Source organism: Hippocampus zosterae, chromosome 3, assembly GCF_025434085.1.
Source record: "Hippocampus zosterae strain Florida chromosome 3, ASM2543408v3, whole genome shotgun sequence".
Taxonomy (NCBI): domain Eukaryota; kingdom Metazoa; phylum Chordata; class Actinopteri; order Syngnathiformes; family Syngnathidae; genus Hippocampus; species Hippocampus zosterae.
Window position 1 is genome coordinate 28,279,716 of NC_067453.1, and position 24,916 is coordinate 28,304,631.

Genomic DNA, 24,916 nt, shown 5'->3' on the forward strand with positions numbered 1-24,916 from the left:
TTTTTGGCAAAGTGGTGCCCATGTGCTTGGCGTTTGGGGGGGGGGGGGCAGTGTTACAACCTCTCTGGGCAGTCAAATGCACTGACTTGTCTCGCCCCCTGACTCATCTGACAATTTGCTAACAGGAAGTAGTCGGTGTTGGGCATACAAACGGGCATTTTCATATTCGTGCTGGGGCCATATCTCGTTCTGAATTTGATGGACACGCCACACCTCATAGGTCGTTCCTGCCACGCACTCCGGCGCATCTGCAAATTTGGTTTCAAAAAGTGGACTAGATTTTTAGACTACCTAAAACTACGTCTAACTCCGTGTGCAGGACAACGAGCCTAAGCACACAGACAAAACCAAAAAGGAGTGGTTCCAAGACAACTCTGATTGTGCGTTGATTGTCTGATTGTGAGTGAGGCAGCCAGCATCCAGACTTGTATCGAGAGATCTGAAAATGGCCATGGAGCAGCACACCCCGTGCAATCGGATGAAGCTTGAGAGGAGCTGCAAAGTGGGACGGGCAACAAAACCGCTAAAGATAGGTGTGCCAAGCATGTGGCATCATTTTCAAAGAGAGTTGAGGTTGTAATTACTTCCCTTGGTGCATCAAAAAAATGTCGAGCAAAGGCTGTGAGTACTTATGTAGATGATGTCTGACTTTTTTTTAAAATTTTTAATAAATTAGCAAAAATAAAAATAATCACTTTGTCATTAAGGGGATTTTTAGGAAAGTTTTTTTTCTTTGATGTATTGCATTTTGAGTTGAGGATGAAACCCGACAAAATGTGGAAAAAGTGGAACACTGTAAACACTTTTGGGAAACGCTAGCTCGTTAGCACGGAAGCTAACCGCGGACGTTAGCACGGAAGCTAAGTGCGAAAAGTCGCTACGCAGCTGGAACCCACTTTTCAGAGGCACTGTATCGTCTTGATTTAAGTTTTACTTACTTTCAGTAGCCAGTGGTCATGTCTTTTGTCGTACTTAACTGTTATCTGAATGTGAAATAATCAAATATTGCCTGTAATATTAATAGAGGTTCTATGATGACAACACCTTGACCATAAATCCTGGATTGTCCTTTGCAATAAGCAATAACAGGGATAAGACAGTTTTCTCATCTAGTCATATTATTAAAGACATATCCTTCATAGAGATACCACACACGTCACCCACACTTTAAATATGATTGCAAACAGTGGTAATGCTAGTAAAACTCCAAGTTTTGAGGGAAAATAATACGCCGTTATGAAGGGAAAAGTACAATGATGAGACATATCGTAGGTGAGATGATTCCGGCTGCTCATTCAATTCATGCCTCTGTAAATTAAAATGAATGAGTGCGATGGCAGCTTGAGTATCTAATGAAAGTATCAATCTTTAAATTTAATTCCCCTTCGTATAAACGGGCAAATGACAGACTCTGAGGCATTATGGATGGCAAAATCAATCTGGTACAACAGAGTCAACTCCCCCTGTGATAATATTCTTGCTGTTGTTTGTGATAGCATTTGGGAGGAAAGGAAAAAATAATGGAACAAAAAAAACTTACTTGAGTATGACGCAACCACTCCCAGTAGGTGGCGCTGTCCAGTAAACCTGTATCCTGGTGCGTCTGCGAGGTGTGCTCTCCGTCACCGCCGGGGGACAGTTGGTCATGAACTGTGTATCCTCTTCATCAATGATCTAGAAAAAAAAAGATAGAATATAGTATCGCTGGTATCTATCGGACAGAAAGCCAATACCTATTTGTCATGTCCTTGTTTCCGATGATACTAATGCAGCGTGTTATACCGGAGACAAATTCCTTGTGTGTTCTACATACTTGGCCTGATTATAAGACGACCCCCTCTTTTTCAAGACTCAAGTTTGAAAAAAGACTTTTTGAACACCAAATTAATTTTTATACAGAAAATAATTACAGTACATCTGAAACAAAATGATTATAACAAGACAGTATATTTGAGAGAAAAAGAATGTTATTTTGCCTCATTCAAATCTTAAGATCTGAACATTTAAATATTCAAACAAAAGTGCAATCACATTCGTAAATGAATGGCTTCTGGTTTTTGAAATGTAAATTACATCAGAACTTCTCCTCAGCTGCCGCTCGACCTGGCCGAACTTTGACCCACTTTTCTCTAGATTGTCGCTACGTTTCTCCATTTTCTCTTTTACTATTTTCTTCTCTTTTCCTTCTTACCGCTATTTTTTATTTTTCATCATCGTGCTACCGCTATTTTTATTTTTATTCTTCGTGACAGGGGTTCACTTTGGCCTGGGGAGTCAAGTTCAGCATTCGCTTCGATGATATCTGGCGCCATCTAGCGTCGTGAATGGGCATAATGTCTGGACCGCGAATATAAAACGACCCCCACTTTTTCAGTCTTATATTCTTCTCTGTGTCACACAAACAGACATTCACATACAAATGCACAACGTGTATACAGCAGTCTGGAAACACACATTCAGGCAAATGTAAACATGGTCCTGGACTTCAGTGTTGACCTCCCTATGCCTCTCTATTCAATCCGTTGCTTTACTTTGTGTCACTAAGCCTAAAGCTATGTCAGTCAAAAGTAGGCACAAATAAGGGGCTAAAAGGCATTCGAAAGAGAAACGCAAAGCGAGCTGAGGATAAGAACGACAACAACGAGTTGCGGGCAGTAAAGGAGTGAGAAATGCACAAGAGGAAATTTAGACTTGAAAATAAAGAAAGAAAAACAGAAGCGAGCATCCTGATGAAAAGTGAAATGAGACACAGACACTGAATGTAATGATTTCGGATTGTGAATAGTCGTATACCAGCTCCAGCCTCCCTGTGTGGAGTTTGCATGTTCTCCCCGGGCCTGCGTGGGTTTTCTCCGGGTGCTCCGGTTTCCTCCCACATTCCAAAAACATGCATGGTAGGCTGATTGAAGGCTCTAAATTGTCCCTAGGTGTGAATGTGAGCGTGGATGGTTGTTCGTCTCTGTGTGCCCTGCGATTGGCTGGCAACCGATTCAGGGTGTCCCCCGCCTACTGCCCGAAGACGGCTGGGATAGGCTCCAGCACCCCCCGCGACCCTAGTGAGGATTAAGCGGTTCAGAAAATGGATGGATGGAATAGTCGTACTGTTCATAGCGAATTTCATTCTCACGTGCCGAATGATACCCTTGAGCAATGGATGCTCAATGATGTTTACTCCTGGGCAATAACTCTCCAGCGCTGCCCTTAATTCAGACCTAATAAACAACACCAGGACAGGAAAAGAGTGGCATTCAGAACACCATCATTTTAACTGAGAAAAAAAATGTTAATTTTGTCTCCCCACATAAACCCGCAACACTGGCCGACGGAAAGGTATGGAATGAGGATAACCCATCAACACTCAATATAATTAAAGAAGATTAGTACCCGTGGGGCGGCCCGGTAGCCCATTGGTTAGCACGTCGGCTTCACAGTGCAGAGGTACCGGGTTCGATTCCAGCTCCGGCCTCCCTGTGTGGAGTTTGCATGTTCTCCCCGGGCCTGCGTGGGTTTTCTCCGGGTGCTCCGGTTTCCTCCCACATTCCAAAAACATGCGTGGCAGGCTGATTGAACGCTCTAAATTGTCCCTAGGTGTGAGTGTGAGTGCGAATGGTTGTTCGTTTCTGTGTGCCCTGCGATTGGCTGGCAACCGATTCAGGGTGTCCCCCGCCTACTGCCCGGAGACAGCTGGGATAGGCTCCAGCACCCCCCGCGACCCTAGTGAGGATCAAGCGGCTTGGAGGATGAATGAATGAATGAATGAATATATATATATATATATATATATATATATATATATATGGGCGGCCCGGTAGTCCAGTGGTTAGCACGTCGGCTTCACAGTGCAGAGGTACCGGGTTCGATTCCAGCTCCGGCCTCCCTGTGTGGAGTTTGCATGTTCTCCCCGGGCCTGCGTGGGTTTTCTCCGGGTGCTCCGGTTTCCTCCCACATTCCAAAAACATGCGTGGCAGGCTGATTGAACACTCTAAATTGTCCCTAGGTGTGAGTGTGAGCGTGGATGGTCGTTCGTTTCTGTGTGCCCTGCGATTGGCTGGCAACCGATTCAGGGTGTCCCCCGCCTACTGCCCGGAGACAGCTGGGATAGGCTCCAGCACCCCCCGCGACCCTAGTGAGGATCAAGCGGCTTGGAGGATGAATGAATGAATGAATGAATATATATATATATATATATATATATATATATATATATATATATATATGGGCGGCCCGGTAGTCCAGTGGTTAGCACGTCGGCTTCACAGTGCAGAGGTACCGGGTTCGATTCCAGCTCCGGCCTCCCTGTGTGGAGTTTGCATGTTCTCCCCGGGCCTGCGTGGGTTTTCTCCGGGTGCTCCGGTTTCCTCCCGCGTTCCAAAAACTTGCGTGGCAGGCTGATTGAACACTCTAAATTGTCCCTAGGTGTGAGTGTGAGTGTGAGTGTGAATGGTTGTTCGTTTCTGTGTGCCCTGCGATTGGCTGGCAACCGATTCGGGGTGTCCCCTGCCTACTGCCTGAAGACAGCTGGGATAGGCTCCAGCATGCCCCGCGACCCTAGTGAGGATCAAGCGGCTCGGGGAGATGAATGAATGAATGAATAGTACCCGTGGACCAAGTATATGTGCCACAAAAAGGAAGATGTCTCTTCTTGCAACCTCTACAAGCTTAGCAGATTTACTGTAAATGCTGACACAGTTAAGCAAAACTTCCATTTTTTGTTTTCTTAGACTCTACATATACATACTTGCGTCATTATGGAATACATTCTTTTGAATTGCTTGCATACAGTACAGTTAGTTGAGTCTCTGGGGTGTCTTTCACAAGACAACCAAGTAAATAGTAGGACTGTTATCTGCCAACAGTATTGCTGAACATGCGTTTGTGAGTGAGGCATTCGGAATTTTGCAAATTATGTCCTCGCAACTTGGCTAATTTATGTAAAGGCACCAAGTTTGCCCATCGTCCTATGCGAAGATTAGTCTTTTTTTTTTCTTCCCCGGGCAAAACTGCTCCACATTTTCTCTTGATAATAAAGCTAGGCAGACAACTGAAGAGGTGTTTTCAAATTCCTTCTCACTGTATGTGGGAATTGCCTACCACAAAAAAAAAAAAAAAAAGTGCACGATTGAAGTAGCCACACCATATGGACCACCAGAAAGCCAAAGGCATGACATAATATTGCCCTCACTGTTTGTGTCGTTGCTGCTTCACTTCACAGCCTTGGGGATGGCAAGCTTTCTTACCGCCCCCAGTGAATCACAAGCCAAGACCTGAAGATGTAAATCCATGCAGTGGGTAGGATAGTGGCTTCCTTACACAAAGCTAGTGTGGGTTCGATTCCCGGTCAATGCCCAATTCACAATTGTCTTGTGATTGACTGGCATTCAGGCTGTAATCCACTTCCATTCTCGCTCTGCCGGGACGGATTCCTGCTTCCTCTGTAACACTGAGCAGGATAAGCAGTATAGAAAATGGATATTTGGATGCATGGACCAAAGGTTCTTCTGTAAATACGATTTTTCATGCGTAAAACTCAAACTAATGAATGGAAACGTTGATACGTCCATCGATTTGAAACTACAAAAAAAATGACGGCAAAGATAATGACATACTGTAAGTCAAAGTAGAGATCGCCCCCCCCCCCCCCCCCACTCCCACCTCAGTGTCATTAGGTGACAGTATATGGAAGATAGGCGGCCCGGTAGTCCAGTGGTTAGCACGTCGGCTTCACAGTGCAGAGGTACCGGGTTCGATTCCAGCTCCGGCCTCCCGGTGTGGAGTTTGCATGTTCTCCCCGGGCCTGCGTGGGTTTTCTCCGGGTGCTCCGGTTTCCTCCCACATTCCAAAAACATGCGTGGCAGGCTGATTGAACACTCGAAATTGTCCCTAGGTGTGAGTGTGAGCGTGGATGGTTGTTCGTTTCTGTGTGCCCTGCGATTGGCTGGCAACCGATTCAGGGTGTCCCCCGCCTACTGCCCGAAGACGGCTGGGATAGGCTCCACCACTCCCCGCGACCCTAGTGAGGAGTAAGCGGTTCGGAAAATGGATGGATGGATGGATATATGGAAGATAATATATTGAGTGAGTAGGCATATTTCGGAAAGCTTCCAAGTGAGCACTCAAATCCGTCTGCTTTGGTCACACCGTACCAGGAAATGAGTTTCCCTGACTGAATTTGAATATGCAGCCAACTTGTGAAAAAAAAAAGTCACACAGATGGGCAAAGTGTTCCATATCGTCAGACTATTTCACACAGAAGCAGTCACTGATGTTCCACTTGCCACACTTTTTTTTTTTTTAATCCCCATACTTGCACGCAGATACGAATGTGTGGCAGACTGAAGTTCAAACGAAAAAAAAAAAAGATGCCGATTGAGAACGCAATGGGGGAGGTGCGGGAGGCTGGCAAAGGAGCGTTTGTTTTCACTGCAGAGGCTGGCATGTCTGTGTGTGTCCACGGTTTGTCTATCTCAATCTCTCTCAGTCTCTCGCTTTCTGTTGAGACGGTAAACACAGAGGCTGCAGAGTGCCTGCACAAGCAAACTCAGACCTTGTTCAAACAATCACGCAAACACACACACACACACAAAGAAGCTGGAGGCAAAAGCGGGCTCAGACACACACCCAAGATCCCAGGAGAAAACAGATAAGAATGATACGGTCCACAATGGCATCTGCTTGTATTGTTATTTTGTACGTGAAAACACAATGTATCTTCCTAATCAAATCAAAAGCAGTGACACAGGATTGAATTGAATACATGAAAAAAAAAAATCGATTCTTAAAATGAAATTTTCCAGAGTAAAATGACAGGCAGAGAGATTGAAATGCAACGTCGACAATTAAGAATGAGCTGACTTTTAATAGTGACAACGTCTCGATGAAGACCTCGGGGCATTGACATTTTGCCCAGAGCTTTCCTTCAATCAAAGCCCTGCGTTTAGTGCAAAATTCCACGAGGAAATCCGGGTTTTACCGGTAGTGCGTAGTGGTGCCACAATGAATGTTGTGCTTATCCCAACCAAAGCAATGCTGGAACAACTTCAAGAAGCTACCGTACTAAAAAAAAGAGAAGTTGAATCAAGTAAATTGAAAAAAAAAAAAGATGCCTCGCTCAGCCATCCATCCATCCATCCATTTTCTGAACCGCTTGATCCTCACTAGGGTCGCGGGGGCGATTATATATATCGGCTTCACAGTGCAGAGGTACCGGGTTCGATTCCAGCTCCGGCCTCCCTGTGTGGAGTTTGCATGTTCTCCCCGGGCCTGCGTGGGTTTTCTCCGGGTGCTCCGGTTTCCTCCCACATTCCAAAAACATGCGTGGCAGGCTGATTGAACACTCTAAATTGTCCCTAGGTTTGAGTGTGAGTGCGAATGGTTATTCGTCTCTGTGTGCCCTGCGATTGGTTGGCAACCGGTTCAGGGTGTCCCCCGCCTACTGCCCGAAGACAGCTGAGATAGGCTCCAGCGACCCTAGTGAGGATCAAGCGGCTTGGAAGATGAATGAATGAATGAATGAATGAATGAATGAATGAATGAATGAATGAATGAATCATCTCTTGTGAGTTTTCATCAGTTTGTGTTAACGTGCTGCAATTTCTCTTATGTGGGGAGCAGTTAGGGCACACACATACATGCATGCAAAGGGGAAATTCAGAGTGAAGAGCCACGCAAAGAGTGCCGCACCACTTCAGCTGGCATGGTGGGGATGATGCCTTGCTCAAGGGCACCCTGACAGTTACCAGAGAGCAGACAAGCATTTTTCCAACAACCAGCTGCCTTTTTTTTTTTTTTGGGCCATAGTTAGTGGGATTGAACCTGTGTCATCCAACTCCAAAGCCCAAGTACCGACAGACTGGTTTGTGGAGCCCACCTCACCTTCACATCTCCCTTCTTTTTTGTTTAATGTGAGTCAGTAGACATATGAAAACATTTAAAATGCCTCTGATTAACCCCAAATAAACTTCAGATGTTTCTCTAGGCTTTTCGGGACCTTTTTATTTTCCTGCTTCTTAGCAGCAGTCTGAAGGTTTTGTGCTCACACTGACTGGTATTTGGAACTGCTCAGAATGCCTTCCACCTTGACTAAGGCCCAAGTTCCCAATTTCCAACTTAAGAAGAACAGCCCCGAAGCACGATGCTACCACCACATTACCTCAGTTGTTAAAGCTAAAACCTTTGAAATGCTTTATCGTGGCCTCAATTGTAATATTTGAACAAGTGTGTGTATATTTTTTTTATTCCTATTGTATGTGCATGTAAATAATCAAAAATTTGAGAATGTGGTAAGAGTAGCAAGATGTGTTGATGAGTAATGATACTACGGCAACAGGCAAACCAAGGTGATAGAATAGTTAGAATAGAAAAGTTGCCTCACACCAATCGTCCTCTAATGAATATTTAATACTCAGATCTGCGCAAAACAGGGTTACATTTATGTAAATATGAAGTGAAAACAACAGCCTTGTTCACTGAACGGTCATAATTAGCATGAACTCGTCCTTGTGAAGTCTTAATAATACGAAAGAAAGAGAGGTGCACGACTGAGCATCCAAAACATAATTGTTTGTTTGGTGTTTGGGTACTTAGCGAGAAAATAATTACTTTCAGATCACATTTGGGTGTGATTATCTTTCTTATCAGCTCAACATCTTTCCAATCCCTGCACACAGCCAACAGAGGATTGGCCTCAAAGCCCTCAAAGTTCTGTTAAGCTTTGCGTGTTTGCCTTGATCTGAAACCTTTGCCTTGGATGAGGCACTTTATAACTATTATGTTTGTTTATCCCTGCTAAACTGGAACCCTTGATAATATATCAAGTCTGCTCATCTCGCCGCTTATCCAAATATGCTCCGTTTGTCTCCCTGAGCAATAACATGTTGCTGCCCTAGATAAATATGACCCACGTCCCACCCGAATGTAAGGATGTCTGGGAAAAACACACAGGCAGCCCACACGTCCCCTTGCGAACATTTACCGTTTACATAGGAACAAAATGACTCAGTTACAAACAAAGACCCGGATTAAAATGAACAGAAACGAGAATGCACCCTGGTTCTCAAAAGTGACTAGACTCCCATAAGTCAGACAGTTTGTTCACCGCTTTGAAATTGAAACTCAAAACCTACCTCTTCAAGACTGTCTTTCATTCCACTGCCCTGTATTTTTATTCATTCTTCATTCATTCATTCATCTTCCGAGCCGCTTGATCCTCACTAGGGTCGCGGGCGTGCTGGAGCCTATCCCAGCTGTCTTCGGGCAGTAGGCGGGGGACACCCTGAATCGGTTGCCAGCCAATCGCAGGGCACACAGAAACGAACAACCATCCGCACTCACACTCACACCTAGGGACAATTTAGAGTGTTCAATCAGCCTGCCACGCATGTTTTTGGAATGTGGGAGGAAACCGGAGCACCCAGAGAAAACCCACGCAGGCCCGGGGAGAACATGCAAACTCCACACAGGGAGGCCGGAGCTGGAATCGAACCCGGGACCTCTGCACTGTGATGCCGACGTGCTAACCACTGGACTACCGGGCCGCCGACTGTTTATTTCCTCTGTAAAATTCTGCGTTTCATGTTGTTTTATTAATGGACAGTTGCCCTGAGGGACTCCAAAGGTGCTTACTAATAAAATGTATAATTTAGATTTGTGTAATACGGTATTGACAAGTGATGATCAGTCATGATGTGCAGTTAATGAAATCAAAGAAATATACGGGGGCCAGAATTCGCCGAGATCAAACGGAGTGCGAGCAGACAGACTGTGCAGTACCGTGGCTGTGTTTGCTTTACAGCAGAGGTGGCTGCATGATTTTTTTTTAATGACACGTCACAGACATTAACTTCTATTAAACTTTGTCAAACATAATTATTATAACAATCAGCTGATTTCAAAATTTTTAAAAAGTGAAGCTCGTTTGAGCCAAACTGTTCACTTTCATCCTGAAGCTCATCTAATTATCGTTTTGATACAACTGCGACTCATAGAGGACAGCTTCGTTGATGAATTCAGTCATCCTCAAACATCCTCATTTTTCCACGAGTTTTAAATTCCGATTAAGAGTGCCTGAAGCAGTAACCAAGGGCAAGGGGCCCTCTTCTCCGTGGCAATTATAATCTTTAAACCAAGGGTCACCAATCTTTTTGAAAGTAAGAGCGACATCTTGGTTACGCTTGAATGCGAAGGGCGACTAGTTGAATGCACACTTCTGAAAAAAAAAAAAAATTAATCAAATTACCTCGTGGCTGTCCTGTTTATCTTGCTAATGTTCAGATTGCTTCTTCGACTGTAAAGTCTGGACTTGAGTTGATGAAGTCTTCTAAGAACAGTCGACTTCTAAACTGCTGCCCTGTGGAGGTCAGATATTACGAACAGCCGTTTCTTCTTCGCAGCTGTCACGGTGCTTCTTTCGTCAACTGCTGCTGTTTTCCTTCATCTACTTGTTCAAAATCTGTTCGCAGAGCAATGTTTTCTTCTTCGGTACAGTCTGAATCGTCGTATTGGGTATGGCCAATGTTTGTACAACGGCTTTAATTGATTCTCCCTCGCTCAGCATCTCAATTGCTTACATTTCATACATAGCACTCAGAGTTTGCTGGTTAAACCTCTAAGACAAATCTGACACTCAACATAAACATCTACCATTTTTCTACCAAGACTCACCTTTGCAACAAAACTGTCAGTGACATGGATATATTTGCTTAGATTATAAATGGGCTGGTTCCTACAAATAGTGCCATATGTTCAGGTGAAACATTGATCTCTTGTCTTGCATTCATCTTTTCATGTCAAATTTAAAATTCTTCAGTCGAAATGTGATTTTTCTGAGAGATATTGCGACTTCAATTCACTTGATTTCTTCATATCAGGCTTCAGTGCAATATTCACATTGTACAGCAGCATTTACAAGCATGACAGAAACTTCAGTGACACCATCAAAAACGTAAACGCTAAGACTCTAATCATTCCCGGACACTAAAGAGGCTTTGTGAAGGTGGCAGTCCTTTTTCAGGTTTCTTAAAATGGTTTCATAAGTAAGGCCTACTGCTTGCAGTCATTAATGCAGGGGTGGGCAATTATTTTCCCGGGGGGGGGGGGGGCAAATGAGAAGCAGAAAATATTGTGGAGGGCCGGGCCAAAAGTTAGAAATAGAAATAGAAAATAAAGAAGATAGCACAATGTCTTTGTATGCCAGTAATAATGTAACATTCTCCTCCACCATCACACTCGGCACCAGTTCTCCTCAAGGATGTGTACTGAGCCCCCTGTTGTTCACGCTCTACACATTTGACTGCTCTCCGACTCTTATTAGCGGTCCAGTTAGCGGAAAGTTTTTAACATGATAACAATCAAACCATTCTAGGAAATGTTCATTTACTCGAGCCACAAGCAATTCACTCTGAGCATGGAAATTGCCAGAATCGGACTGAGTAAGAATCGCTTCCTTGTTTTTCCAAGTCTCGTAGATTTGAGTCTGTCCGACTCCAGGCGTCTCCTGAATGTTTTGTACTTTGTTACCCGCTTCGTTTAATCAGTTACATATCACTTTCCCTTCCATGGTCATTACTTTCACCCACTTTCTTTGTCTTCACCTCCCTCCCTGTGCTCTGCAACTTGAAGTAACTGCGCCACCTGGGGTTGAAATACCTGTCATTACAAGTCCAAACGAAATGAATGCAATCAAACCTTAATTGTGCACCAATCTTTGGCGGGCCGGATTAAAAAGACCAAGGGGCCAGATCCGGCCCACGGGCCGTAGTTTGCCCACCCCTGCATTAATGTATACAACGTGTAATCGTGATTGTAAGCATAGATTCTTTTTAAGCAAAAGCACTTGAGGGAAACAGTGTGCGACATTTTGAAACGACCAAAGAATAACACATAGAGATGGTGTCATAGAGAACAGAGGCTTTGGTTTCCGAGTTACTGGCAGCATAAAATAAGCTCTTTGCTTCGAGTCTTGTTATGGCCAGCGTGTAGATACCCAACCACAGATGTGTGTTTCTGTTGACACTACGCGAGAGATAATTGAGAAAGTCTTTCTGCTCAGTGACTCTCAACTTCTCAACCGGGGCTGCGTTGCTACTTGGCAAAATATCTCCCATGTCTGGCCCGCGCCCACTGAAGCGCTCTCTATTTACTTCTTTATCCACCATAACTTCCTCTTTGTCACACCCCCCCCCCCCCCCCCCCCCGCTTTCCTCCCTTCCGTCTTCCACTAGAACTATTATCTGTTATTCATCTGGAAGAACGCCATGTCTGCCTCACACAGTCCGGCTGCCCTAAACACCCGACAATATTTTAGCTTCTTCTTCCCAACATTCTATCTGTTTCACAGAAGAGATATGTTCCACCGGCTAAGAGGTCATGCAAGGTCATCCATCTGAAATCTCAAATTGGACAGATTCCCTTCCTGTGTCTCACCTGGAACTGGCCGGTGTAGTCTTCATCTGTGGTGCCCTCCCTGCCCTCCTTCAGTGCAATGAGGGTAAAACCTCTGAAATATGCAGGGCTTGTCGCCAAGAGGATCACTGTGGGGAGGACGGAGAGTGTGTATTAACACCTTGGACACACTGAGCAGTAAAGACGCTTTACTACATTGACACATCAGGGTCACGCTGCAATGATGCAGGATCACCCTGAATGATGCTGGCGGGAAACCAGCATTCCTGTCAGCATCAGCATGATGTGGAAGAATGAGCACTGTAAATGGGGACTTAGCATCTCACTGTGGAAGTAAGGACACCTTGAAAATCGGAGAGAAATGTGAAAAGAAGGAGCAAATAAACGCAGTTTGTTGTCAGCTCACTATTTCGAGTAAAAACGTTGATTCATCATTGTCATTATATATAAACCCTGCAACATTCAGAGGTCAGACAATAGTCAGGAGGCATCTTTAGCAGGCTTCGATGTATCTAGTCTCTAGTTTGAGACCTCATTTCACCCAAATTGCAAAATAGGAATGAGACTATGAGCTGTTCAAGGAGATGAGGCGACAAACTGTTCAAAAACACAGCAGTTCCTTCATTTTATGCTGTAACATTGTTCTCTCAAGCTAGTAATATGTATAGAGAACATGGGGGTCAAACATACGGTTCGCGGGCGGGATTATGCACGGAAACAGGTGTAATCCGGCCTGTGAAACGATTTGGTGAAGTTGAAGAATAAGTACAGGCTGTCTGAATAAAAAGCTGCCCCAAATTCGCCAGATAGTAAGATACGCCTTTATATTTATTTCACTGTACTTTTAACATATTCATGATTTTTTTTTTTTAATTCGTGTTGCAAAGTTCAAATGGATGGTCATTCTGAAAGATTTTTACAAGCAATGCTCAGAGTAGCAAATTAGGTTACGGTTTGCTTTAAAGAAAACCTTTTTTTTAAAAGTGCAATCTAAATTAAATATGAATGTATTACGAACGTAAAAATCCCGGATCTGTGCCGACTAACTGCTAAGTATTAAAGACATCTTGGAGCAGGATGTTTTGAAGGTTGAATCTACAGAGTCAGAATAATCGAAGCCAGATATTTTTGACTGATCTTCTGTTGTGTGCACGTTTGTTTGTGTAAATTCACTTGTTGTCAGAAAGAGGTGAGGACGTGAATACAGGTCAGCGTTCAGACAACTCTGCCGACAAGAGTTTGATGACTTTGAATGAGTGAAAGAATCTGGCATCAATTATAAAACTGTATACAATAATCCCCCCCCCCCCCTTCTATTGTGGGGGGTTTCATTCCAACTACCATCCCCTCTCCCCTGTAATGGGAAAACCGCAATAGAGAAGTAACCAACTTAAATAGACACTAGGCATGATTTTAGAGCATTTAAAGCACAATATAATCCAAACCCATTTCAGCACATACCGTATTGAGAGAGCAAGACTAATGCATCGAACATATACTTGTGCAACCAGTGTAACAATGTACAGATACCTGAATGCGTTGACAGTAAACAAATAGACAGTGGAATGACATCCATAATAAACAGGCGGAAGTATAAAATAGTATATGAGTTGCACCCAAAAAAAAAAACAAAAAATGAAATAGGGTAACCATGAGCCCATTACCCGGATGGAGGGGCGTTTACTGTCTATTTAACCCACATACACATGTGAAGGCAATGTTTAAAATAATGGAATGGTCAAGTAAACAACAGATGTGTAAAATGGGATTATTCATGCAATTTTCAAATCGCTGCTCAATGTGCACCATTACTTTGAGAAAACGACTGTGATGAAACAGCGTCTGACTGGATACAGGGCACAAAGAAAGAACGCTATAAACTAGAGTTCACTGGTGGCTTTGATTTAATATTCTTTTTTAAAATCCGCATGCTTCCACTTATTTTCTGGACAGCTTGTTTGACTTGTTCGGGTTGCGGATGAGTTGTTGCCTACATGCCAGCTGACTCTGGGCGAGGGGAGGGGGTCAGCAGCCAATCCCAGAGCACACGTAGACAAATAACCGTTCACGCTCATATTCACAATCACACCGATGGGCAAACTAGAGTTTTCAATTAACATTAAGTTCAGTCAGTCGTGTTTACAGCCAACCCTCAAAAGTGATGTTGTTGAACAGAAAGCTATTCTTGTCTTATGTGAAAAAAAATGGCAAGTCGTAATAATGAACATACAAGACAAGAATGTATTCATAAAACATGAAAAAAAAAATCATTTAAAAAATGAGAACATCACCATGCGTTATTAGATCATGCGAGGATGTGCATTGTTTTCCTCGATAGTTACAAAAATAATGTACATTTATGTCAGTTCCTTCTGCTTCTTTGAACTTGATCGTCACAAATAGTGGGAGAAAACGCGCAGCGTTTTACCTCTATAGGTGCTGCCGGGCTGGTAGGCTTCTGGGTCGCCTTCCACTCTGAGGCGGAACTCATGGTGCCCATCCCGCCGGGTCCCCTGGGTCTGGGCTCGAAGAATCCGCCCGCAGTAGCCGTCCGCCCTCCCTCCGGAGGGTTCCTCCACGAACGCGATCGCGTTGCACACAAAACTCGACAGCACATAATACTGCAAAAGCAACCAAAACATTGCCATGTCGATGCCTGCAGCCCGGGAGGGCGGGCTACACAGTGACCGTTTTTGATCAAGTCAAAGAAAAAGTCGTGAAGCTCCTTTTTTGGGGGCAGAAACTTCCAGCAGCGTGTCAGTCGGCAGTGAAGGTGAAGGGGATGGGATGTGGCTCCATGTGGACTGGAAGCGCGCTTTGGTGAGGAAGTGTGAGTGAGTGTGTGTGTGAGAGAAAGAGAGAAGAGCTGCTGCTGATCCCGGATCAGGGATAGGTGTCTGGAAAGAGAGGGGGTCGCCAATAACTGACAATAAGGTAGCGCACACCCCCGGTCTCCTTAGCTCGGCGCGAGTCTCCTCCCTCCTAACACACACGCGATGCTATTGCAGCTGTTCTCACACACTTCTTGAGAACTCCAAATTCAGTATCCAAAATGTTGCCCGAGGGCCAATTGCTGTCTGCTGGACGATTTTTTTAATTATTATTGGCCCGCCCTATCACATATTCCAATAATGAAATTAAACTCACTTTCATTAAATCGTCAGAAACAAAAAATAAGAGACCACAATTTTTTTTAAAACATTCAAATGTTCAAAGACAGCAGAATACTGTTTTAACATTCAATATAAAATGTAACAAGTCTAATATTACAAGACATCACTCTTTTGATTAAAAAAAAAGGTTGAAACAGTTTTGTCGCATCTTAATGAAAAATGTCAACGTTATAAGAGATTACAATACCACTCTTCACTCATTGGCGGATTTCTACCCCGCATGCCTGTCCTCTCTCACGTCTGCCTTCTCTCTCTCTCTCTCTCTCCATATATGTATATACACACGCCCACCCTTCCCTGATTGGCCGACTTATTTCCCACATGTCTGTCCACAGTCACTTCCGCCTTTTCTCTATGTAAACAGCGTGTCGGCTGTCAGTCAGATTTTGGAACTCAGCGCATACAAAAGACGCTCCGCATCATAAGGCGTCATGTCCATTTTGGAGAAAATTTAAGACTTTTAATGGCGCCTTATACTCGTGAAAATATGGTAATTATTTTCATTGAAAAATAAATTGAAGAATTGCATTGCTTAAATTCAACCCAACAAATATCACACATCATATGGTGTGCACTTACAGAGACACGTTTATATATACAGTGTGTATGTATGGATATATAAATTGGGCGGTACGGTCGTCAACTGGTTAGCACGTCTGCCTCACAGCGCAGAGGTCATGAGTTCGAATCCGGCGCCGGCCGATCTTCCTCTGTGGAGTTTGCACATTCTCCCCGTGCCTGTGTGGGTTTTCTATGGGTACTCTGATTTCTTCCCACATTCCAAAACTATGCATGGTAGGTTAAGTGTTCACTCCATCTTCTCCCCTATGTGTGATTGTGTGTGTGAATGGTTATTTGCCTACGTGTACCCTGCATAATTCCTAAAGTCAGCTAGGGAAAGGTTCTACTGTGACTCTTGTCAGGATAATGGATGGATGAATGTATAAAATGAAATATACAACCAGTGTGGGACAAATAAAGGATATCTTAATCTTAATGTGTGTGAAATCACTTCTAGGCTGTGACAATTCTAAATTGATTTGAGGTCATCATGCACTCATACCAACAGGTGGTGCAAGAGGATCTCCGTGCCTTAGGATTCTCAGGATCTATTTTGTACTGTGTGTGTGTTGCATCACAGTGCCAAGTTTTATGATGCAGTTAACTACAAATGTCAAAGGGAATTATGGAAATCAGGATTTCACCTCTTATCTTTGCTGTGGACCTTGAGGTGCGCTGCAGCTAGGTTATTTGAAGGATAAAAATTTTCAATGTTTTGTTCCTTTTTGACATGAGGCTAATCTTCTATTCAGAGGAATAAAAAAGGTGTGCTAAACTCTGAATTACTTTTAGGGTCCTCTGCAATACAGCATGTAAAAAAAAAAGAAATAACCGTCACTCAGTGTTCTTATATTTCTTGTACTTTGGACTTTTTGTTCTGCACACTTGTGGGGGTGTGTGTCTAAACACACGTTTGAAGTAATCGAGATGAGTTCTGGTCTATGGAGCTGGAGATTGTTCAAGTAAACAGTTTTCACATGCCTCTCTCTGTGTGATGAAGCCCATCTGGAAGAACCTTTGCGCAATAAACGGTGCAAGTTTAACAAGCACTGACGTGCGGGGCAGTATTGGTAGTACCCCTGAGAGTTAGATGAGAAATAGACTAAAAATAAAACAATCCAGATTTGAGGAGGAGGAAGGAAGACTGAGTGACAGCCGAGAGCAGAAAATGGCCCGAGCGTGGTAAAAACCAAAAGTTTAATTTGCAGTTGTCTGCGGCATCTGATTTTCAGACAAGGAGGTAGATCCTGTCCAGAGCGTACCGCCCCCCCCCCTGTCACTCAAAGTCCGCTAGAATGGGCTTCAGTTCACCCGCAACTCTAATGACTATAAGACGTATAGAAAAGGGATGGGTTGGAAGCAAGCTAAATCAACAAGAAGTGAAAGAAAGAAAGAAAGAAAGAAAGAAAGAAAGAAAGAAAGAAAGAAAGAAAGAAAGAAAGAAAGAAAGAAAGAAAGAAAGAAAGAAAGAAAGAAAGAAAGAAAGAAAGAAAGAATGAATCACCCAACTGGCCGTCCTAATGAGAATGTGGGCTTCTTTTACAAGGCGGCTTTGAAATAGTATTCGCCAAGTGTCAACCATGGAAGACATTAATTGAGTTGACCTTTCGAGAAGCAACAGAAGAACATTTTGTACTCCACCTGCTAATTGTCTGATCCTCACATAATTGTTTTGTCAAAACCCCTCTTTTAGCGGGGGTCTGAGATCACAATAGGGGATACACCAAAGGTTTAAGTTTTGGCTTTATTATTTAAAATTAATGAGCAGCAACCTAGTTCTCATTGATGCAACCTGACTCCTGACAGTCCCACAACTGACTGTCAGATGAAGACGCACTTTGATCGAAAGCTGTCACGTTATTACGACTTCCTAATGGCCAATCAACCCACCTTCCCTGACAATACTCAAATCAAAACTGTGTGGGAAGATGAAATGGGTACAAACATCCCTAATGTGATCTGTTGAAAAAGCCTTACGGAACGCAAATGTCAGTTGTTTTCCTGTTTCCTTCAACAAAAGGTTTGAAAAAAAAAAATCAATCGGCCCATTTATGAAACAAAAACGGACCTGGCCTTACAATGATAAACAAATGCTGCAAAAATAATAGATAGGTGGCGGATCCTCATTTTCCTTATGTTGCTCTGCCGTCTGAAAGAGCCAGTGTGATTAATGTCACAGATATTGATGGGCTCGCAGCAGGAAAGCAGTGGAAATTAGACAGATGGCTAGAAGGAGGGAAAGAACAGAAATAAAGAGATGAAGATTGAGCCTGAAAGTTAACTACTCGGAATCATCAGACTAAAAATCGGAAAGTAAGAGAAAAGCCCAGAGGGGGGTTAAAGGGACGCTGGGTTCATATTGTTAAGAGGCAAACTGTGGATGTATTTCACTTTCTTCTCTCCGGAAGAATTATTCGCCCACTTCCTGCAATTTTCTTTCCACTCTTAAACCGTTTCAGTGTTTGTTCCTGTTTACTTTTATAACCCACACCGCAATGGCCTAATTCGCTGTCATAAATCCTTCATTGCCGGAAGCACTTGTTTTCTGTTCTCTTCACAGCTGTTTCCTCTTGCCAAAGGCTCCTTTCCTTAGACAACACTGTGACACACACAGATACAATGTGACTCTATTGGGCGCAGATGTCGCTCAAGGTCAATGAATGAAAGTGATTTTGAAATAATTGGCACCCATATGTCACAATGTCCCAAGTAGCAGCCATCGTGGCCTATACTGGTCAATATTCTGGTCAGGACTATGAGGCTGCCATTGACCTGGGACATTTATTTTTGGTTTGGGAGAACACAGGCACATCATTTCGACAAAAAAAAAAAAAATAATCGACATAACAGCAATGCAGCTGAATCAACCACAACAAAATACTCGTGCCTCAAATACAAGACCCATATTTTGGTTAATTATGTTTATTGTAGATGTCTCAAAGCACAGACTGTGCCTTGTGGACTGTATTCCGTATATAGCAGATTAAACATCTTCAGTGATCTTCAATGCATTCTCTTAAAAGGTGAATAAAAAAAAAAGCCTCTGCCTCCATTTGCAATTGTTTTCAGAAACTCTTTGCCAGGAGAAACTCATAAAGGTTTGGTTAGATATACAATGTTTTAACCGTGTATTTAGGATAGAATTAATGTTGCTCTTGCCTTCAGGTAAAGAAATGTAAATTAAAACTATTATTTATATTTATGTTATGAAACAGCGGCTCACACCCCAGGTAAACCATTTCGAAAAATTACAAAGCGTGAATGAGTTAAGGGTTGGGTTGGGCATCGAGTCTTGAGACTCAATTGAAACTTGGACTAACAGTATCCTATTCCAATTCCTTGCTCGTCGACATGAAAAAGAACTCGCCTTAATCCAACGAAGGAGTAGTGTGCTCACAGCCCCAATCAAAAGTGTGAATTAAAGGGCCCGTATCATGCTAAATCAACGTTTTTTTTAGCTCGTTGCCATGTTAAAATGCTAATTCATTACCATAAACACACCGAAGTTGGTTGATCAGGTTCAATGTCAGGCTTCCGCAGAGCTTGCTGATGATCTGATCATTTGAATCAGGTGTGTTGCAACAGGGAGACTTGGGAAAACATGCATGACAGCGGCCCTCCAGGACCTGAGTTTGACACCTATGATTTAAGGGGTGTGTAACAACTATTTGATATTATATATCAATATATAATATATTCAATTCAGCTCCTTTACTTTTTTTTGGTCTCAGGACAGCGATAATTTACACAGCAAGGGCATATTTCTGTGTTTTGTTCATGGATTATTTGAAATTTAATCAGGGCAGTACACGAACGCCCCTTTGAATGACAGTAGTTCACTCTTTGGAGCTGACAACGGAAAGGAAAACAGCGATGCGAGGGGGAGCTAAAGTCCTTTCTATTTGCGAATGCTTCCCTCTAGTGGTCCTCCTAGATCTACTATGAAAAACAAAAAAAAAACTCGAAAGAAATGTAATTCTTCTTTATTGTTTGAATTCACCAAAACTTGTCTGCATTACTACATCCAACAGCATTCTATGCCACTGTGACATCAACAACCAGAGTGACGCCATGACGTCAGAGCAAAAATATATGACCCCCCCCCCAAACGTGAGATAAATCGGTTGATATTCTGCTCATTCCAGTCCGTCCTAAATAAACGCATCTCGCCACAACCAGTGTAAAGCACATACATTGCACATCAACTCATCATTAGCATAGCATCAATTGTCCTTCCTAAAATGACTAAATGTGTAAACACCACTTACACACCTTGAATAAATTAAATGAAGAATGACGCGACAATGGTTGCTCATCAACTTGTAATAGCGCGATTGATTGCAAATATTCCTAGACTTATTTGTCTTTGCGTTTTAGTTTAATTTGACAATTTCCTTGACACTTTGAAATATTCCAAGCTCACTCACAACGCTCCGAGAAACAACTTCAGCTGTAAATACCATGCATCGGCCATTTTGTTGTTACTGTTAGCTTTGGATGGGCAAATAGTTTAATATGATTACGGATATATATGTGTTTGTGTGTTGTGCAATATTTGCATTGTACATTAGTATATTGTATGTGTATTTGTATCTTTAATGTTCATATTATGACTCACAATTTAAGATAACCAATGCTATGGTTGTGCGTTTACTCTACGTGACTACCTGTACATAATACAATTTCCTTTGGAAACTGAATGCTATACAATAGCATTTTTTGCATTGATTTGGCCAGACTTTTCAAAAAGTGCTCATTTCATTTTAAACTATTTAATAGGTTGCTCTCTTTTTTTTTTTTTTGACTATTTACCTCTCATGGACATTCCTCTCCCTTGCCTTGTCAACCGCGATCTGGTGTACTCTCTTTTAGTGGTCTTTTGGTATTTGATGACAAAGCATTGTCATACTGGCTATTTTATTTCCACTTTGCGAAGAAAGTATGGCTATTATCTCCTTTGGCGACTATCTGGCTGATTAGGAGCTCTTTGCAGTGCAGAGTCCTCAGGATTTAGTTCTCCACAGAGACAATAAGAGTCAATATTTTGACTGTGACATTCTTGTACAAATGATTGTAATATGTTGACTCGTATGGCTATAATAGCTTTGAGAGGCGGGACTTTACGAGCCTATTCTGCTGTATGCCAGTCAGAACTCAACTCCTTGTGGACCATCATTTTTTTCATGATGTAATATATCATGTGGTCGAAGGTAATCATGTTGAAGTAAACAATATGATGAGATGTTGAAATGTGTACGTCCTTCACAAAGTCAAGGAGTTTCATAAAAAAAAAAAAATCCATCATAAATGTGCTGAACGACTCATTCGAACAATGCCAAGAAAAAAATCTCTCCAACATTGCATAAAATTCCTCAATAAATCCTCTGCTATATACACTACATTAAAATGGTACATGTACAGCCAGAAGGTGACCTGAACAGCGGTACAACTTAGTGCAGTGACTAAATATCCCGCCAACCGGTCTCCCTTTTCAGACCAAAATAAGCAAAAATCCTCACAAAGTTGACATTTTTTCAGTCAATGGATTTTTTTTTCCTCCCCACAATACTTGTGGTTTGATATAACGGTGGTAGGTCTTCACTTCAAAGCCTACGCACATGGCGTATGTTTTCTAGAACACCTGTCGTCTCAGAGTGAGATTCGAATTTGCGTCCAGCTTGGCCTGGTTGTTAACAGACAAATCTTCAAAAGCAAATGACAGACAGAGCTTTGTGTGTAATTCATGTTTTCACTGTTCACTCAGAGAAATAAAAAATAATGACTCTTTTCGTACAGAAATGTGGACCACAAAGCTGCCGTTGTTCTGTTTTAAAGATTTTTTTTTTTTGCCTTGAAATACAGTGAGTGAGTAAACACTCACTTTAATACAATAACCAATTGCACAAATGTAAAGACAAAAAGCACATATCTAAAACCCAAAATCGAGACAATCAAGACAATGTTTTTTTTTTCTGTCTTATTTTTCTTTTGATTTCTCTCACTTAAGTTTAAAACACACAATAACCAGCGGCAGAAGTTTCACAAAGACATTTGGACTCAATAAAAAAAAAAAAGAAAGAAAGAAAGAAACAGAGTTTTATTCCAGCCTGACTTTCCTGGCTGTGTGGTGGACTTCAGGGTCAAGTCCAGGATGGTCCAGATGAGCGTGGGTCAAGTCAATAACCGATTACCGGTACATTTGTGGTCTTGACTGGTCCACAACCGGACTGACGATGGAGCAGATTGTGCTGTGTCGTGCTGGCCATGTGACGGTTACCATGTGACCAATGAAGGCTCACGCTACAGGTCTGTTGTGAGAGGCACTGCTTCACTCCATTCACGCTCCATATAGTAATGTGAGGGACTTTTACTGTACAATGTTCACCACGCAGTCGCCAGGCTATTTCAGAAGTGACCCACCGTGGGCCCGGTGAGGTCAGGGGCTCAGGGAGCAGAGAAATATGGCTGCTAGATCTGTGACCAGGTGAGGGGACATATGGAGCGGATCAGTTTTAGCAAAGGCTTGATGACAAAGGCCTCGGGGGCTGTAGGTCCAGCAAGCAGAGCTGGGCAGATGGATAAAGGGACAAAGTCTGTGGGAGGACGGCGGTCCAATGGTGAAGAACAAATTGAGACGGGATCCAGGAAGAGGGAGAGAGAGAGAGAGAGAGAGAGAGAGAGAGAGAGAGAGAGAGAGAGAGAGAGAGAGAGAGAGAGAGAGAGAGAGAGAGAGAGAGGGCATCCTTCCACCCAAACAGACACCTGCGACCCAGACAGTGACAATGTAAATCAGCCTTATGGGTTTTCAATCAACATTATTCTCAGGACACATTATACACTTCATTATTATTACCATACATGACCTACTGTGTGGAAATATGGAGAAATGCCTGCAAAACAAACACACTCCCTATTCTAAAACGCCCCAAAAAAGCAATTTGAATTCTTAATAGATCAAAATATACGGAACCCACAAATCCACTATTTATCAAATTAAATACGATGAAATTTTATGACCCGGTTGACTTTACAATCGCCCAATTAATGTACAAAGCACACAATAACCTGCTCTGCCAAAACATTCAGAAGTTTTTTTGAAATTCGAGAAAGCAACTATGAATTAAGAGGTACCAACTTATTCAAAAAACTCAAAACAAGAACAAACATCAAGCAAAGAAGTGTATCTAGCAAAGGTGTTAATCTGTGGAATAATCTCGAAACGGACGTAAAAATGAGTAAATCGCTTGCTGATTTCAAAAACAAATTCAAAAAAGTAGTACAAACAACCTACATCAATCAGAGTTAAAATGATAAATTCTAAACGTTAAATATAATTATAAATCAGAACTAAGTTGATAAATAAAGAAAGGTATTGAAATATCCATTATGAGTACAAGAGAAAATTGACACAAGAGTGCCAGGGTGAGGATGTATATAATCCCGATACAAACCAAAAGTTGTGAAAATATCACGGTTAAGGGTAAAGTATGAGCCTTAATGGAGACTTCTTCTTACTTTTTCTTTTCTGAATGATATAAAAATGATTTAGTAGATATAAACACATAACGGGGTAGGACTAGATAAGTTTTTTTACTTCATCCTACTCCCTTGAACATAATATGATTATGATTTCTTTCTTTTTACTTTTTTATCGACCTTATTTTCTGTCAAATTATTACTGTATATGTTTTATGTTCAATAAACAAACAAACAAACAAACAAAAGACATAATCGGATTTTGGAATAAGACAGTAATGCAGAAAAGTTGCACAACGCGAGCTTCTGCCTTCTCCAACTGTATTAATGTTTGTACTACAAGTACATTTTCGGGAGAACGGTCTGCGTGATTATTTTCTTCATTGTTTTTGTTGTATCATATTTCATCCGAATGTTATGCAAATCAACAGAACAGGTTAGCTAGGAGTTGTGAGATTGATTGCACATTATTAAAATGTTTTAAGTTGAAAATGACATCGGTTGACATTTTACTCATGTGCAACAGATGTACGTTTTTGAGTTAAGTCAATCCAGAAGATCTTTTTTTTTTTTTTTTCCTCAATGTTTTGGCCCATTCCACTCATGGATGATCGGTAGCGGCGGCTAAAACCCAAACTGTGACATCCCTTACATTGTCAACCGGACAGACACTCAATATGAGTCGATGGTTCCATCCGAAATGTCATGATGTCATTGAGCATTGAAATAAATTACACGGAACTAACACAGATTCAAAGAGGTCACTCGGGGAAACTTGGCAGTGGTGATGTGATCATACTCACAGAGCTACTGATTGCTTCCGCTTGGGGATGGTGGTGGGCCTTCAGCAGATGGTTTCGAGGTGGCGTGAGCTCTGCTGGGAAGAAGTAGAAGAATTACTTCATTCACTGGGCTCACAGTGAATGGTGTCCAGGATCATGTACCAGAATACATAATCAAGCAAAATGTGTGTCTCACAGGCGGGTCACTCCACTGCCGTGGAAGATCTTCTGGCTCAGGAGGGTAGGACATCCAGGAAGGACTACGGTACGAAGATGGTGGTGACATGACGAAGTAGTCCGAGTAGCCTGGATGGTTAGCTGATATAGCATACACTGCTGTTATTGGGTTTCCTGTGACATAGAAACATGGGGGTGGGGGCGGGGGGGGGGGGCGGGGGGGGGTTGGGGGGGGTTATCATAAAATCACTGTCAACACTACTATGTTCTTCCCTGTGTCATTTTCCAATTCTTTTACAGCCCTTTCGATAATTACGGTTTTCCAGCAACTTTGTATGAAGACAAATT

The 24,916-nt window shown here is 42.5% G+C and overlaps 2 protein-coding genes and 1 long non-coding RNA gene across 8 annotated transcripts in view; 1 reads left to right on the forward strand and 2 right to left on the reverse strand.

Moving 5' to 3' along the window:
- Positions 1–15,346, reverse strand: part of spon1b (spondin 1b) — a 60,037-nt gene extending 44,691 nt beyond the window's left edge. The window contains exons 1-3 of the mRNA XM_052062049.1: positions 14,828–15,346; positions 12,421–12,527; positions 1,541–1,674 (exon numbers count right to left, since the gene is read on the reverse strand). Coding sequence (XP_051918009.1) covers positions 1,541–1,674; positions 12,421–12,527; positions 14,828–15,047 — 461 coding nt within the window. The 5' untranslated portion in view covers positions 15,048–15,346. The remainder of the gene's footprint in view (positions 1–1,540; positions 1,675–12,420; positions 12,528–14,827) is intronic.
- LOC127598387 (uncharacterized) overlaps positions 1–24,916 on the forward strand; it is a 182,553-nt gene that overhangs the window by 29,466 nt on the left and 128,171 nt on the right. The window contains exon 1 of one of the 3 annotated variants that reach the window (XR_007961900.1): positions 3,768–3,847. The exons of 1 other annotated variant lie outside the window; for it this stretch is intronic. This is a non-coding gene — a long non-coding RNA (uncharacterized LOC127598387). Of the gene's footprint in view, positions 1–3,767; positions 3,848–4,190; positions 4,267–24,916 lie in introns of those variants that run through there. One more of the 3 variants, XR_007961902.1, reaches the window with a different exon arrangement.
- Positions 20,101–24,916, reverse strand: part of kiaa1549la (KIAA1549-like a) — a 79,947-nt gene continuing 75,131 nt past the window's right edge. For 3 of the 4 annotated variants that reach the window (XM_052061988.1, XM_052061985.1, XM_052061987.1), the window contains 3 exons: positions 24,588–24,742; positions 24,413–24,486; positions 20,101–22,895 (listed from right to left, as the gene is read on the reverse strand). In XM_052061988.1, coding sequence (XP_051917948.1) covers positions 24,454–24,486; positions 24,588–24,742 — 188 coding nt within the window. In that variant the 3' untranslated portion in view covers positions 20,101–22,895; positions 24,413–24,453. The remainder of the gene's footprint in view (positions 22,896–24,412; positions 24,487–24,587; positions 24,743–24,916) is intronic. The other variant, XM_052061986.1, reaches the window with a different exon arrangement.